This window comes from Haliotis asinina, chromosome 2 (assembly GCF_037392515.1).
Source record: "Haliotis asinina isolate JCU_RB_2024 chromosome 2, JCU_Hal_asi_v2, whole genome shotgun sequence".
Lineage (NCBI taxonomy): Eukaryota > Metazoa > Mollusca > Gastropoda > Lepetellida > Haliotidae > Haliotis > Haliotis asinina.
Window position 1 is genome coordinate 20,348,303 of NC_090281.1, and position 18,483 is coordinate 20,366,785.

General features: G+C 37.6%; 1 protein-coding gene across 1 annotated transcript in view; it reads right to left on the reverse strand.

Annotated features, from left to right (window-relative positions):
• Nucleotides 1-8,754: 8,754 nt before the first annotated feature.
• Nucleotides 8,755-18,483, reverse strand: part of LOC137273374 (nose resistant to fluoxetine protein 6-like) — a 29,343-nt gene continuing 19,614 nt past the window's right edge. Inside the window, exons 9-15 of the mRNA XM_067805995.1 lie at nt 18,254-18,419; nt 16,045-16,124; nt 15,560-15,691; nt 13,751-13,874; nt 11,672-11,858; nt 10,174-10,316; nt 8,755-9,101 (exon numbers count right to left, since the gene is read on the reverse strand). Coding sequence (XP_067662096.1) covers nt 8,979-9,101; nt 10,174-10,316; nt 11,672-11,858; nt 13,751-13,874; nt 15,560-15,691; nt 16,045-16,124; nt 18,254-18,419 — 955 coding nt within the window. The 3' untranslated portion in view covers nt 8,755-8,978. The remainder of the gene's footprint in view (nt 9,102-10,173; nt 10,317-11,671; nt 11,859-13,750; nt 13,875-15,559; nt 15,692-16,044; nt 16,125-18,253; nt 18,420-18,483) is intronic.

Consider the following 18,483-nt stretch of genomic DNA (forward strand, 5'->3'; position numbering starts at 1 on the left):
CATTTTCGATCTTGAAAAGGCATAGGATACGACATGGAAGTACGGCATTTTGAAAGATCTCCATGATTTTGGTTTAAGGGGTCATCTACCCCAATACATATCACAGTTTTTAGAGGACAGACAGTTCAAGTCCGAGTGGGTACAACTCTGTCCGATCATTACAATCAGGATCAGGGAGTTCCACAAAGCAGGACTTTGTCTGTCACCTTATTTAGTATCAAGATCGACAGTTTATCCTAGGTTTTAAATGATTCAATCGATTGATCACTTTTTGTGGATGATTTTAATATTTCTTGTTGCGGGAAGAATATGCATACTATTGAACGGCAACTGCAGTTGTGCTTAAACAAAATAAATAAATGGTGTCTTGAAAACGGCTTTAAATCTTCTAAATCCAAAACTAATTGCATACATTTCTGTCGTAAATATAGACCTAATAAAGATCCAGAACTGCTTTTAAATGGCACTCATATCAAAGTTGTCAAGGAGGCCAAATTCTAAGGTCTGATTTTCAACTCCCATTTAACCTTTCTTCCGCATGTAAGAACCTTAAAAGCTGAATGCCTGAAGGCACTTGATATATTGAAAGTCGTGTCTAATTCAAAGCGGGGAAGGGATCAAGCTACCCTCCTACACCTATATAGATCACTTGTCCGTTCGAAGCTTGATTATGACTCAGTTGTATATGGTAAAGCCTGCAAAAGCAACCTGAAACTATTAGATTCTGTCCATCATCAAGGTCTGAGAGTTTGCCTTGGGTCCTTTTGAACTTCACCTGTTGACAGCCTGTACGTCGCAGCTGACGAACCATCTCTTGAGCAGCGCCGTATAAAATTAGCTCTACACTATACGACAAAACTATATTCCAGTGAGTCAAACCCTACATATAACTGTGCCTTCAATCCTCTCTATGAGGATTTATACAATAAGAAATCTTCTTTTCTTCCGCCTCTGGGTTTAAGAATGAAACCACTTATTACTGTTGCAGGCATTGAGCTAGATAATATACCTCCTTCCCGTCTCCTTTCGTCTGGCAACTGGTTAGGCCCCAAGTGGACCTAACCTTGACCACATTTAAAAAGTCAGAAACAAATGAACTACAATATAAACAAGAATTTAGTCAATTACGTACTAAATATAATTATACATATAAATCCCTATTAACAGATGGATCCAAGGATGGTGGCACTGTAGCTTGTGACACTGGTACTGGATCCAGAACACTATCTCCTCGACTGCCTGATAACAGCTCTATTTTCACGGCGGAAGCAAACGCTATATTAACAGCCTTAAAATATATCAATAGTCACCCTAAGCGTATATAATATATTATCTTTTCAGACTCTCTTTCTTGCCTTCAGGCTATTAAAAACATATCATGTAAACATCCACGTTTAATAGAAATTATAGAATTGTGTAATGATCTGACCAATACGACATCGTCTTTTGCTGGTTACCCAGCCATGTAGGAATCTCTGGTAACACACCGGCTGACCTTGTTGCTGAAGCAGCACTCAACAAAATCTGTGACGCCACTTCTTATTCCTTACATTGATTATAAAGCTACCATTAGATCTTATATCCGTGAGCTGATGCAGAAGAAGTGGGACTCCAAAGTAGGTATAAATAAATTACATGCAATAAAGGCTTCTATTGGTTATGCCTGTTTAGGTTGTCAATCCAGATTTGAAGACGTAATCATGCGACGATGTCGCATTGGCCACACAAGATACACGCACGAATATATACTAAAAGGTGAGGATCGTCCGTTTTGTATCCCTTGTGATAAAAGAATCACAGCCAAGCATATCTTGCAAATTGTCAGTATTTCTCTTCCTTTATAATTTGTCTATTTTTTCCTCAATCGCCAGTGGCTGAAGGGATGGTGTAAATCCGGCAGGGTCAATGCAGGTAGCAAAGGCACTGTACGTTCCCATGGTCCTTAGTGTCGTGATCTACCTTCAGTTGTTGACGATCTATAGTCTGTGTTTATTTTGTCTTGTCATGTATGGTTAAAATGTTTCAAATCTCATTACTAATTTTATCATATATATCTGTGATAGTATAGTTGTTTTACTGTCTTTCGTTGACAGGTTTTTATGCTTTACTTATAATTCGTGCAATCTTCAGTCTTAATGAATGCAGTTTAGACAGCTTCCACTGTAAGCTGGTGTAGTCAGGATATGGTTAAAATACTTCTGATGTGACCTAACATCGTAACTCACTAGAACTGACATCTTAGCAACTGGGACACGATGACATGTGTCAACTTGGTCAGCGACGTTGACCTCCCGATCTCGTTACTCGTCTTTTACGACAAGCGTGCTCTTGGGCCGCTGAAGACCATTTCTAACACGGACGTTCACGGGTTCTTGTACATATGAAGATAGAGCTTTGACTTGATGAACAATATTTCTGTTTCATTGTTAATCCTTGGGATTCTTTCTCTAACTGTGCATGCAAGACCACAATCAGGTGATGTTTTCGAATGAATATTTCACCATAACACGCCATGGAAAGAAGGGTAGCCTAGTGGTTAAAGCGTTGGCTCGTCACACAGAAGATCCGGGTTTCATTCACTACATGGGTGCAATGGACAAAGCACATTTCTGGTGTACCCCGCCATGATATTGCTGGAATATTGCTGGAATATTGCTAAAAGTAGAGACTTGCTTTCCTTAGCTTCTTTCAGCTCTGAAAATGAAGAAAGTATGAGGGCTCCATTTCATTATATTATTTTTTTTGCTATGAACCTTTTTCAGTAAAATATGTTCATTTCAGAGACTAGTTGTGTGTCTACTCGTAGTGGTATGGCTTGACTATTGCTGAAGTCACTTAAAGAAGCTTGGAAGAATGTTCAACGAAATGCACATTACATCCAAGTTTTTAAAATTCCTGATTCTGTTATCCATCGAATTTGTATTCTGCAACCGACCCTCATGTAGTCATGTACATCATCCTTAATCCCCAACCATGTGTTATGTAAACATCATCCACCATTGGCTTCTATCATTGTTATCATAACTGTCGGGTTCCAATCAGCGCTTGTTTATACTGGCTTCCAGCTTTCGTTAATTCATTCCACTTGTTACTTTGTTATTGTTTTACCTGTACATATAAATATAGCTCTGTACCCCATTCTCAATCACCTGATGAAGGAGTAAGCATTAACTCCGAAACGTTATGTTCCCAAATAAAGAAGTTGATATCCATAAAATCTTCATTGATTTCTTTCAACTTCTTGATTTTGGAAGACCGGAAGTGTTTCCACGGGTAAAGTCGTCTGCTCTCGGGTTCATTGTGATGTGTTAGAGTCAGAAGTAAAAATCGACCAATTAATCCCATTAGTTTACTGGATTCTGAAACGCGTAACCTTCACTTCACCAATATCCTTCATCCCACGGTATTCTAGGAACCACTTGGGCATAGAATCTTTACATTTCGCATATGTAGATGTTCAGGGGCGGAAGCAACTGTTTGAGGAAGTGTGGCTTGTACTGAGCTTAAAGTTTTCTATATTAACATTAAAAACACTTAGGTTCCATTTATTCTTTTAGACTTTGTTAGATATCATAATAAATGAAGGAAGAAAAGTGTCCAATGAAGGCTCTAAGAGGCAATGTCCATGATGTCATTGAGCTTTCAAATTACCCAGTATCTGCTTTTAGTCCTCTACTTTCTTCAAATGATAAATTTGATATTTTATAACTGCTTATATGTGTGAAAATTTCTCTAAGGAGCAAACTGTTAACCATTATTATATATCAGAATATGTAAAATTACTTACTTGACATGTGATGGGGGACTTTCTTTATTCTCTTTGAAGTTTTTAGTTAACAAAAATAAACCTTTTATGGATATTGTGTTTGACCCTTGCTTGTGCATTTATGTGTTGTTTTCAATAAGCAAACACTGAACAGGAATCACTGAGCTTTCCAAAGTTTCCTGGGCTCACTGGCTTGGAGAACGGGAGTTACAATCATTGTAGCGCTAAGATCGCTTCATGTAAGTGGGCCCTGATGATATTTCCAAATCAAGAACACATGGACAGCTTTGAAAATAAGACTCATTGGATCATTTTTGCACTAAATGAGTGCAGTCGTTTGTTTGATTTGCAATAGATGTGTTTGGCAGGGTGCTGTTTTAACTCTATGTATTTACAATGAAGCTGCTCATCTCCAACCTTTCTTCTTTTCAATTTCTTATTTTTTATTCAATTCAGGTTTCTTTAAATATGTAGGCTTATTTTTTATGAAAAAATCAATATTGGTACGTTAAATGATCACCACATAAGACACAAAACTATAAAGAGAAAAATATTTTATTGTGAAATATAACTGAACTGCACACACAAACTATTACACAATAAATTGAAAACTAGAAGTGTCTTGATGGACAGGCATTTAAGTATAAATTAATCAACAGCTACGTACTGATCGACTCGGATAGTGGTGCATGATGTCTAAAGCACCCGTTTGGCTTCTATTTTCATAGAATAAGATCAAATATAACTGACTGAAAAAATATAAAGTAAAAAAAAACTAAAATCCTCGTCCTCATCCCTACAGAACATAAAATGGTTGTAATCTTAAACACATTTTGCTGCCTAGCACAGAGAAGTACAGACAGGAAAATGAAAATATTGTTCCAAGCTGTCAGAAACACTGGGGTAGGATTCTGTCTCTGATAAACATGAGCATGTATAAATACATACAACCTTGAGTTGATAAAGGATGTAGCCTAAATACATAAACTGAGAGTGGAGAAAAGTAGCATACACATAAACAACGGACAGTGGAGAAAAACAGCATACATATAAACTACTGACAGTGGAGAAAAAACGCATACATATAAACTACTGACAGTGGAGAAAAGGAGCATAAAAATACACGACTAAGAGTTGAGAAAGGCAGCAAAGATATAAACACTTAAGAGTGTAGAAAGAAGCAGCAAAAATACTACAAACAGAGAGTGGAAACAAACATAAAAACACTGGAAAGCCCTGGAAGAGAAATTCATTACTCGGCATAAAATTGATTCTTGGAATCCAGAAAAGAATGACTTGTTCATAAGAAAGTAAATATACTGTAACAATAAAGAAATCCTGACTACACATAAAAGACAAAAGATGGTAAATACGTGTGGCAAACTTATATAATTGTATGAAACAGGCAGACAAATACCATGGCACATTTATGAAGACTTGCTAGGAAAACTGGCAACAATTATACTCACTGAGGCAGACTGAAAGTAGCTCAAAGATGAACTGTTATTTCAATGTGTGACAGAGAGATTATGTATCACATGCCAGATACAATTTTGCCCACAGTAAGCACAATCAATTCTCAGCAATGTCAACTCATCACAAAATTTAAAAAACTGCTGTAAAATATTTGGCAACATGCTATCTCTCAAAAGCGAAAAAGGAGAAAAAACATAACATTGTATATCTTTTGAGCATAAATAAATTCCCCAAGACTAAAGTTATTACTTAATGTCCAAATTACAAAATGTTCTCATGTTCTTCACAACATGGCAGACACACAAAACTAGTCCATGTGCATGTACAGTTGTAAAGTTGTGGTATTTTTAGGGGTAGCATTAAAAATCAGACAGATCTTTCTAGTAAATTCACCTAAATAAACATCAATTATTTGGCACAGATGTTGATGCTTCTATCTTAGAAAAATGTTCCTGCATGGCCCAAACATTTTTGTGCCTGCAGGTTTCATCACAGACTAATTTGTGCCATCAGTGTAAAATGTGCACGTATTATAGAGTTGAAGTTGGCAAAAATTCTCGTTGAAATATCTAAAATCATAAAATGTTGACAAAAATCACATATCTCCACCAATACAGTGGTAACAATGAAGGACCAAAACTCAGTGTTAACAGATACAGGGAAGCTGTACACTTTCCAATACATGATTTCCTATTAAAATATTAAAAGTTTCTGGGCTAGTAATGAATATAGGTGTTTAAAAGATAAAACTACTGGCAATAGATGGCTTAATAAAGTATCTGTAGATAAAACAAGCCAAACATCATGTGACATTATAAAAATGGTAAGGGGGTGTTATTTAAAACACATCATAAGTCCAGACCAAATTTATTTCTTGTTTTATGGATCTAGACGGTTGTACTTTTTCTGGAATAGGGAAAAAATATCCCACTATAAAAATACAATCTTAATGTTTCTAAAGGCCAAAAATGTAAACTTGCAAAAATGTTATCATTGTTTTTTGCCCCATATACACTTCATAAATTGCTAAAGTAAAATAAGTTTTGTGTTTAAAAAGAATACTACTTCCTGACAGGTGCTTTTCTTTTTTCCCCTCCTGCCGTCAAGTTTTCCCAGGACAAAATCCGTAAAACAAGAAACAAAAATGGTCTAGCCTAAGAAGCAATATCCCAAATGTTCCTCTGGCAATCCAAAAGATGAACCCAAGAGAGGTGAAAAGTTGGAGCTTAAAAGTTCAAGGTAAAAGGTCAGAGGTGAAAGGTCATGATATTATTGGCACTACCTTATACAGAAGTGATCTGCTGCAATAAGACAATGTGGATGATGGCACATCACGGAATAAAATGAAATGTACTGTAAAAAAATCATTCCGATAAAGAAAAAAACTATTTACAAACAAATGTCACCTGATGCCATTGTTATCTTTGAGGTCAACTGTCTCCTGGCTTGAATAGAACATCAAGATTGAGCACTATCAGTTCAAATGCCATCAATATTGATAATAAGGCCACAAGTCCCTGAAGATTTATATGTCCTGAAGAAGCATATATAAAGTTTGCATATTTTTTTTATCAACAAAAGCTTTCAAGGAAAGTGGCTTCCACGTCATAGTTTTAGATTAGTCATCGTGAGTTTATTTTTACGTCCCTTTTAGCAATATCACAGTGAGGAACACTAGAAATAGGCTTCACACATTGTACTCATGTGGGGAATCGAACCTAGATCTTTGATGTGATGAATGAATGCTTTAACTGCGAGGCTACCCCACCGACCTCAATGTCATAGAAGGTTCAGGGAACGTTTGGCTGAAAGATTTTGTAGCTAACTTTGGTACTAAGAAATCATGGCAGCCATCTTTAAAATAGGAGAGTACAGGAACGTTTTTGGAGACATACATATTTGTACAGATGAGGAACAACGTGACATGAGATAAAATGAGGTAAATTGGGCCAGAAGTTTCCTTCTTTGTTTTGACCTGTCAACCATGCTGGAGTCTCAACATATTTATGTCTAGTAAATATGGGGTTAAACAAGTTAGGCAAAGCTGTGTAACAAAAATATAACTGATCTAATTCCTGTTAAATTAAACATTAAATCAGCTGTGACTGAAGATAATTTGACACGGGAGCGATTAACAGAGAGATGACAACAGATAACAAGTAACAGACAACAGATCCTACAGTCTGACAAGGTGAAGTCTAAAAACTCTTTAGTCTTTATTCCCTGATTTGACACAATGAACATCAATATACTGGTTGGCAAATATTCAGACAATGGAAAGGATTGAACTTTCGTACTGTCAATTCAATTCAATTCCATCATGTGTTAACATTAAGAGGTATCCTATCATGCATTTCTTGGCATCACATTCTTTATAATCTACACAAGGGAAAAATAACTTATCACATGAAAGTGCAAGTGTTTTCTTATTTTTTTCCAGGGCTTTTTTTAATCACAGGATATCCAATAAAAAGCATGTGAAGAAACCTTGGAAAAAAATAAAGGAAGACTTTTCCTTTCGTGTGATCCCTTATTTTTTCCCTCAGTATATATCACAAGACAAATAAAGTAAGGTTTAAGTGGAGGATCGTATAAAAACAACATATCTCTAAAATTGTGAATGATAAAGATATGATTTATCTGTACTGGAGTGACACTGCAAGACAATATTCCAAACTTTCTCACCCATCATGACCTTTTCAGTCCAAACTGTGATTCTACATCATAGATTAAAAAGACGTTTGCATAAATAAATTGTCCAATTCTCAAATGATCCCAAAATGTTTGAACAAAGACGATAATAACATTATGAATATTAATCAGAATTCAACTCTGATCCAAAACTACAGCTGTCACATACTGCTGCCTCCAGCAACCATTACTGGTCATAAAGATTTCATTGTGTACATGACATAGGTGTAATCTGTAATGAAAATATTATAAAAAGGATTTTATGGTAAAACGTTTACCTGAGTTAAGTGCCATTTTTTATATCAGGATCTGCTGAAATCTTGTCACCAAGAAGACTCATATCATATGGTCTCAAGGGTTTTAGGAACAAAGTCACATTTTATCAGTGAATAATGTTCAAATAGATCCTGTCATTTGACACAACCATGGTAGTCCTATAAACAGTCTTCACAAATAGGTAAATAATTTGCTATATATCATGGCATACATTCCCTGAAGTTTGAGACATATTTTTTCATGTCACCTGTTGTGACCTTCACCCTCAGACAATCACCTAAAGGTTTAGGCAAAATTGTGAAAATCTAAGCTGTTGTGATGACATTGAATTTCGCACTGAAAGACCCTGACCTTCAATGTCCTCCAATCATGTTAATCTTCCATACAAGTTTATAAACCTTGACATCATCTTAATTGTCAGCTTGGAAGATTTTCCACAGATAATTCACAACACACTATAGCCGGTAAGGCAACAATACATGTAGACTTCATGAAAACGGTCTTACACTTTAAGAATTTGTCTATTTAAATGAGGGGAGTTCAACGTAAGGTAGGAGATGTACCTGCAGTAGTGGACACTTGTACACTAAATATTGTATATGCTGAATTAAACTGAACCTCTTAAATGGAGAAATTATCTTTCCTAGTTTGAAGCTTGATCATCATAAATAACAGATTCCTCAGATATAGGCTACAGGAGAAGAGGTACATATAGTTGCTAGAGAAGTTTCACCAATGGTTGGTACCCATGGTGACATGTCTGCTGTCATTAACTGCTCTTCTCTCTCTTCAATAATGCCTTCTCCAATCCCATCATAGGGGACTCGAATGCCAGGGAAACGACGAAGGCTGTCATATTGGAGCAGATGAGGAGACCCAGAAACCAGATAACCTGTAAAGACATCCACCATTGCACACACTTCACCTTTAACATAGTATGCTTGCAACAAACTACAGTAGTAGTTTTCTTCATTGTCACAAGGGAGACCTTTGGGCTCAGGGAACATAAACAAACACTGAGGGTACATCAACCCAGGGGGACCAGTGAACAACATATTTATCTTACCGAACACCTCAATGTTGATTTTGAATTGTATGAGGAATGGATGCAAAACTTTTTGTATCCAGATTTTGCAGATTTAGAGTTAAATCCCTTCTATCAATTTGTATATAGCATTTTCCCACATCATACATGACTCAGTGTTATTCAAGATTAGGATTTAGTACCACAAGGTACCAAATGAGTTCATCATTCCCAGCAAGGTACTTTAAGTTGTTTTGAACAACCTAATTTTAACATCCCATGAACCATTTACCTATGTAGAGCTGATGGTGCATGTACAATAGTGCACTAACATCAACTTTCCTTTTAAGCAAAATATTTTATTTAACAATTTGAACAGGTAATTGAATAACAATTTAAACGTGAAACATATGACAAAGCATTACTTGACAAGACTTTTTCCATTTCAATTGTATGTCCTGCTAGGCATTCACTTGCATAGAACAAGTATTCAAAGGTGTTTTCCAGTAGGTCATGCAGGTTGCGGGATAACTCTGATACCAATTTCAATGTACTGCAATGTCTGTTGCTATGAACACGTTATCAATCTTTAAAACTAAATAGTTGCGATGAATGCTGGGACATATGATGCATACTGGGAGTTGTGATGCATGCTTGGAGCTGTGTATGTTTGGAGGTGTGATGCATACTGGGAGTTGTGATGCATGCTTGGAGCTGTGTATGTTTGGAGGTGTGATGCATACTGGGAGTTGTGATGCATGCTTGGAGCTGTGTATGTTTGGAGGTGTGATGCATGCTGGGAGTTGTAATATTATCTGGGAGTTGTGATGTATCGGGGTTGTGAAGCATGCTGTGAGTTGCAGTGCATGCTGGGAGTTGTGATGCATGCTGGGAGTTGTGATGCATGCTGGGTGTAATGGTGTATACTGAACATACTCACCACATTGATGTCGGAGAGGTGGACAAGTGTATGCTGGGAGGAGAAGAAGATGTACATGACGATGGGATGTACAAGATAGGCGCAGTACGTCAGTCGACCAAGAGGGACGAAAGCAGACCACGACAACAGAGTGTTCACAAAACCTGAAAAACATCACAATGTATTATGGAGGAAGTGGTTGATCAGACAAAAGCAATGTCAGCTCGTTGACTTGGCATCTTCTATACAACCAACCAAACCATGGCCAAACAAGCACGTCTATTGATTGAATTGTGTAAACAAATGACATGAAGAACTCTCTCATTGAGTGAGTGAGTGAGATGGATTTTGCTCCTGCAATATTCCAAGGAATAGGCTTTACTCATTGTGCCAATATTGAAAATCCAGCACAGGTGTTTGGTGTGGAGAGTGGATGCTTTATCCACCTGGCTACCCCATCCACTTTTATCTCTGACAGGCGGTCGACAGTAGTCGAGTGGTTTGAGTGTTTGCTCACCATGCCAAAGACCCAGGTTCAATTCTCCACATGAGTACATGAGTCCATTTCTGATGTTCCCTACCATGATACAACTGGAATATTGGTAAAAGCGTCACTCACTCACTCACTCACTCACTAAAGAAGGGAAGAAATCCTGGAAACTCTTATTCCATGCAATGAATGTACAAGCGGCCAACACAAGCTGGAGCATCAGAGAACATATTTCATGAGCATGCTGTCTGACTGACTGACTCACAACCTTCTCAAAGCTCAACATGACGTCTATTTCAATACCATCAAAATAGAAGTTGTTTTGTCATGGGTGCATATGTACAATATATACAAGCAATTAATTAAGCAGATTAAAGAAAAGTGTGGAATATTTGTGTTATTGTTAAATGGTAAGATAAGACTACCAGTCTGGATCCTTGTTCTCTAATCCATAATAAATGGAGGCAATATGGATATACAATGGCTTTGTCAAATGTCCCATTTGTTATATTTTGTATCAAGCTTTCACAGTCAATACTGACACTGACAGAGGTATATACACAAGATATGTTAGGAACGATAACAATACATGGATGAACCTTATTATAGCTGAAGTTGTTTGACCATATATTGTTGTCCTCCCTTAGAGTTCCACCTTAAATACCTCAAGTTACATGACATATTGCCAATATTACTAGTAGTAGGACAACATTTTTGTGTAAGTTGCACTAGCTGAGTTGGGTCAGTCACAAAGGCAGTGAGTTGTCTGACTCTGAGATGTCTGGGTTTTTAAATCCCAGATGAAACTTGACCCTAAAAAGTACTAGAATGTGTACTTTACTGAGAAAGTGTAATACCGAATATACCAGGTTAGATGGGAGCGTATTTAAAAGAACAGAGCCAATATCTACTCAAAAATATCTTTCTTGAGAAAAAGTGATTACTTTCACTTTTACTGACTACACTATTCACAGCAGATTTACACAGCGCTTTCATAGATTAATAGCTGACATGATGTTTGAGTCTCACCTCCGTAACCTGTTGCACATGCGAAGATGACCCAGCAAAGACACGCGCCCCAGACCGACCTATGAACTGCATTGTAGAATGCTGCGACTTCCACGGAGACTGGGTGACCGTTGTTGACATCATACAGACCATAAAGCACAGCCAGAGCTGACGCTGTAGCTACACACCAGCCCAACAGCACAAGCCACTGAAACAAAAAAGTAGCATGCAATAAGCAACATATTATATCCCAGCAACAAAGTCTATTTTATATCCTAGTAACACGACGTATGTCATACCATAGCCACACACTGTATGTTATGTCATGGCAACAAAGTGTATTTTATATCCTAGTAACATGACGTACGTCATACCATAGCCACACACTGTATGTTATGTCATGGCAACAAAGTGTATTTTATATCCTGGCAAGATACTGTATGTCATATCACAGCAGCATACTGTACGTTATATCATAGCAAACACACTGTATACTATGTCATATCAACATACTGTATGCTATATCACAGCAACACACTGCAAGTGATATAGCAACATACTGTATGTTATATCATTGAAATGCACTGTATGCTATATCATAGAAATGCACTGTATGTTATATCATAGCAACACACGGCAAGTGATATCATAGCAACATACTGTTTGTTATATCATAGAAATGCACTGTATGTTACATCATAGAAATGCACTGTATGTTATATCATAGCAACACACGGCAAGTGATATCATAGCAACATACTGTTTGTTATATCATAGAAATGCACTGTATGTTATATCATAGAAATGCACTGTATGTTATATCATAGCAACACACTGTATGTCATATCACAGCAACAAAATGTATAATAATTATTGGCATCTTAGCCGCATAACCCATAATATAACGTAGCATGTTGTACAATCAAGAATAGCAACATTACAGTGTTACATCAAAGCAACATATTGTGTAGTATGCCACTGACACACGCTATTTGTCATATCATAGCAACATATTGTGTCACATCAAAGCAACATTGATACAGAATATTTGTCAGATCACAGCAGCATACTATTATCATACCACAACAATATACAGTATTGTGTTCCATAATAACACATTATACATCATACCATTTCTGCATACTCTAATTATATATGCAGCATATGTAATCAGCCATAAACCAAACCAGACATCATCCTCGATATCTCTGGAGATTATGTTCTGATAAATCTCCACTATGCCCCGGGATCCATCTATGGCTCAGCATGATAATTTTATTACCTCCCTTTGCTGGCTCTGCATTCTCACAGTAGCTATTCAGTTAAGTCACTCTTACAACTGAGCTTGCCAGATAGCGGTTGCACCTGCGAAGGTTTGTTCGCAGTGTGACTCAGATTTTGGGAAATCATACAGACAAACTGACAGGTCTAAAACTTTAACAAAATATGCAAGAACTCCGACCTCTTTCAGAGTAGGTCTGCATCATTTGTGTTGCCAAGTTTAATCGGTTAGACAATTTGAAAAGCTCATGTCAGACAGTCTAACGGGCCTAATTTCATACACTGACATATGATAGTAACATTTGTATATGTTGAACATTATTCCAAAGCAACAAACTGAGTAATGTTTTGCTTTGCCATAACACTGCACATTGCCATGCTATTATACATGGAGTGAGTGAGTGAGTTTAGTTTTATGCCGCGCTCAGCAATATTCCAGCCATAAGGCGGTGGTCTGTAAATAATCAAGTCTGGACCAGACAATCCAGTGATCAACAACATGAGCATCGATCTGTGCAATTGGGAACCGATAACATGTGTCAACCAAGTCAGCGAGCCTGACCACCCGATCCCGTTAGTCGCCTCTTACGACAAGCATAGTTGCCTTTTAGGGCAAGCATGGGTTGCTGAAGGTCTATTCTACCCTGGGACCTTCACGGGTCTATTATGCATGGAATGCTGCTATGACAGATAATACATTGTGTGTCAATGGTAACAAATGGTATATCACTGTGGTGTAATATTTAGTGTGTTGCACCAGAATGACATACAGAATAATATGTTGCTAACATACACCATGTAGTAACCTGCATATGTTACCTTGTTGAGTTTGATCTTGCAGTCTGTTTTGTACAGCAGATAACCGGTTACCATGCCGACGATATATGGCCCCATGCGACAGTACGGTGTAATGTAGTAGTCAAAGAAGTAGGCCATGGGGTCACTGGAAAACAAATGAATTCATGCATTTCACGTCGACTTGGGTAGCAGACAACAGGGCTTCTAAGTGAGCTAAAAAACATGATTAAAGATCACATATACTCAAGGGACGTACATATACATAAATCATTTATTGTCATTATTATCAATCAGACCCCATCAGTAAAGATATTTCAACATTTAATGGGGAATAGGAGGGATAGGGTTCAGGGGATTGAAAGGACCACTTGTAAAAGTTCCTGGACCTGCTTATGACTGTGGTCACTAATGATGTGTGACATTACATACACAGTGCACAATTCTCCACAATTCAACCAATCAGGGGGGCACGGATCTCTGACGTGATATGAGGTATACCTGTGTGGGTTGCTGTAGTATTTAGATACATTTCTGGGGGTAGACTGTCTTGTTTATAAGTTTGTATAAACCTACAATTGTGACAACTGTTTTGAAAGATGAAAGCTTTATGTTTTAAAAATCTACTGCCATTTAATTTTGTCACCTGCCTTGCTTACTTTCTGAGTAACAACTTGTTATCATAGACGATTCTGTCAAAATCGCATGCTGTCATAATGGTTATAAATCGTTCTGTTACAAGCTGTGTCATGCAAAACCTTTTTGGTAATGAATCAAAAACATATTTATACGAGTAGGAAGGAGTTTTTAACTTGATGAAAACAAACTGTAATCTAATTGATTCTCATACCTATTTTAGACCTTGATGCCACAATTTAAAAAAATGGCAGAACCCTGTAGCAAATATCCATCCGTCTGACAATATATGCTATTTGGGATTACTTTCACTGAGTTTCAAAATCCAAACTACTCTCTATTCGTAGTAAAATATGTGTTTGACCGACAGACAATAGGATTTTGCATGACATCGCTTATAACATTACAATTTCACTCTTGGAAGCGAGGAGGGTGTCAATGTAATACTACTTGCAATATTATTATCACTTTGACAACAACCTTGATTGCTTCCAAGGAAGAAATTGTTATGTTACGAGTTGTGTCATGCAAAGTCCTTTTGGCTATCAATCACTTACTTCTTACTAGTAAGCAGTTTTGATTTTTCTTAACTCAATGAAAACAAATCTAAATAGCGCCTTCTATCTTGGAAGCGAGGTAGGTGTCCAGCGACTCGATGTAATATGTACAGGTTTTCACAATACTCGCTTTGCACTCACAAACAACATCTTTAGCATGAACTGAGGGGTCCCCTAAAAATGTTTGCATGGTGAAACCATCATCTGACATCTGGGAGTATTTGATGACAACCTATCGATTCCGCATGTCTTTGTTGACGTCAAGAAATATGCCAATTGACAAACTTGTTACACATTCTACATACAACTAACTAAAATACTTTCTCAGATGACGTCTGTGTAGTCCTATGGCAACAGAGTTATGTAACCTGTCTGTGGTTTTGTATGTGGGCGAGAGTGAAGCAGATGCATTTTTTTCAAGAAAATAATGGTGTTCTGCTTAAGACTAACCACAAGTCTTTCATATGTAATGGTTAAAAGGGTACAAAAATGTGAGTTCACTCATTCTTTAATAACAGTTAATGTTATTAACAGAAGCGTTAATCATTACGTGTGTAATGAACAACATGTAGTACAAATTCAACCATATGAGTATGAGAATGTAATTAAACAGAAGTGTAAAGGAAACTGGACTGCTTACTCTCCTCCTTGTGCGGCGCCGAAGCCTCCTGTCATTGATGGCGACATGTTGTGTACCCTGGATAACACACCTGCCGTGATGAACACCGCCAGGAGGAACACCAAGACAGCGATCGTGCCCAGGATGCCAGAGCTACATGGAAGGAATACTCAGTGAATTACACAGGGCTCATTATAAATTAAATAAACAAAAAGTATAAACATCCTTAAGTGAAAACTAAGTAACTATCACAAAATGTTTACACCCATATTTCAACAATATTACATGAGTATTTATGGACTACTAGACTACTACAGAAATATCATATTACTGTACAAAAATAACAAACTTTTAATAGACATATCACCAAAAATCAGAACAAATTATCAGTTGATACTTTTGAAATATTTATAGCCAAGCAACATATAAAAAATTGCTGACTTTTCACAAAAATATTTTGTTTTTTCTGGGCATTCTTTACATCATATCTGATGGTGTTCACTCACAAGAACAGCGGCACAAAAATGAGAGGAGAGAGGATGTAAAACTGCATATCGTTGGCCAGATACCAGGACCAGCCCATGCACTGAAACAAGGGACACAATCCATTTCAACAAATGTTTGTGTGGTCACAGAGTGTCTTTAACAAGAAAAAAATTAACTTGTTTATTGCTAAGAAAGCAAACTCACCACTAAATCATCCAAGGATTTTACCTGGAATTACCAAAGTCGTGGTCCAGGGTAATCACATAAGTAAAATGTTATGGACCCTTGCTGGTAATATGAGAGTGCTGCCAAGCATTGAAATGGTGTAGTGTTGTGTACGTTCAGATTATTACTGGTATTTTGGAGCAAGGAATGAATCAGTGATGTATATGCACAGTGATTGGCAGTCAACACTGGGGGTAGGGGAGCAGAAGTGGGGATAGGGTTCAGGGGATTGAAAGGCCCACTTCTGAAAGTTCCTGGACCTGCCTATGACTGTGGTCACTAATGTTGGGTGAAATTACATACACAGATAAATACTCCTGATGCATTGTGGGTATTCTGTGCATTTCTTCAGATGCAGTATTTTGGGGTTTCTGCGGCAATTCTCCACATTTGTACATACACCAGAAAAGGTTTGTATCATTGTTGAGGGTTATCCATCTGCTAATATTTGTTAGTTTCTGGACACCATCTTGCTCTTGTATTGTGTTGAAACAACACATGTACAGCTTAGATAAAGTAGCTGGTTTGTGTTTCACCCTTGTGGTACTAGACGTATATTTGTGTGTAGTTTAAAGCCCTGTGTTATGTTTTCTCTAGAATGTGTCCATCATCAACCCCCCTAATTCAGCTTACTGTGATATACATTGTCAAGATGAGACAGGCAGTATCCACGAAACTCCATCTCCCCAGAATCACAATGACACAAGGACATCCATATAATCCTAGGCCCTTTCTGGATCACATAGATACTTGAGTTGGCTGGCAAAGATTATCTTCACACCCAACCCCAGAGCCTCCATGAAAGAAAACACAAAATCTGATCTTCTCCAGAATGTTCTGGGCAGGGCCACAGGGACCTCATCAGTTTAAGACTCTTGCAGGAAAAGAGCACAAGCACCTTGTGGTAGGTAATTACCTCACTTGAGGAGGTACAAAGATTTGTTCGTTCATACGCAGGTCTACCACACAAACTGTGACCAAATCATCAAAACTGAACTCACGCACACACAAGCAGAACATAAATCGCCATCATTTCAAATCACCAACATTTCAAATCACCAAAATATATTAATGTTGAATGTGATGCTATGAATACTTTATTTACAAAACTGAAGAGAAGCAGCAGCATGACACATTATCAACAGCAAAGTACAAAACCTAATCCCTGAAAGACCAACCAAATTGTGCAGAATTTGAGAAGTATGAACGTAGGTTTGAAGATTGATACAATAGGGGGTTGGTGAACTACATCCCGATATAAAATTTTCAAGTGTAGACTCATGGTGCTGAAAAACATTATTGAAAAAAGCCTGTTCTTCTCTGCTTGCTGCCATCTTTGACTATATTTATGCCTTTTGTGGGAGGCTATGAAGGCCGTTTTTGGATGCTATGACTGCCATTTTGTATGCTCGGCAACCATTCTCCGGCGCTGTTGTAGCTGATGATACACAAGTTTTGTTTCCATTTCAGATGATTAGTTTTAATTTCTGAGCATTTCTTTTAGAGATGCTGTTTTAGAGGGTACAGTTTTGAACGTTTATTTTCTTATTTTGATGTATATGAGTTCAGTTTTGATGATTTGTTCACTGTTTGTATGGCAGGCCTGCTACAGCCACAGTTGGTTGGTTTGTTGTTTAATGTCACACTGTGCCAATTCAAGCTATTTGAAGATGGTTCATAAATAATTGAGTCTGGACCAGACGATCCAGTAATCAACAGCATGAGCGTTGATCTACGCAATTGGCACACAATGATTTGTGGCAACAAAGTCAGCAAGCTTGACCACATAATTCCAATAGTCATCTTTCATAACAAGCATAGGTTACTGAAGACCAATTCTAGCCCAGGTCCCAAATAGTCAAGAGCCATATTGAATTCCCAGAATCTACCTATAGAGGCTACAGGGTCCTGACTGGATGATAACAAGCATGGTGCTCTTTTATACTAACCTGCCAATAAATTACCCCATAGAACCACTGTAGATTGGTGTGTGTCTACACTTACCATTTCCTTGGTATTGACCAGGTTGTTGACATACAGCAAGTTGGTCCACCATGAGTTCCGGCATTGATTGATCTCGATACCCTGCTGAGGCCACAGTGGGCCGTTACTGATGTAGGGGAACAGTGGGACGTACACCATCATCACCAACATGTATGGAGGCGTCAGTCTAAAATACATACACACAGAGGGACGTACACCATCATCACCAACATGTATGGAGGTGTCGGTCT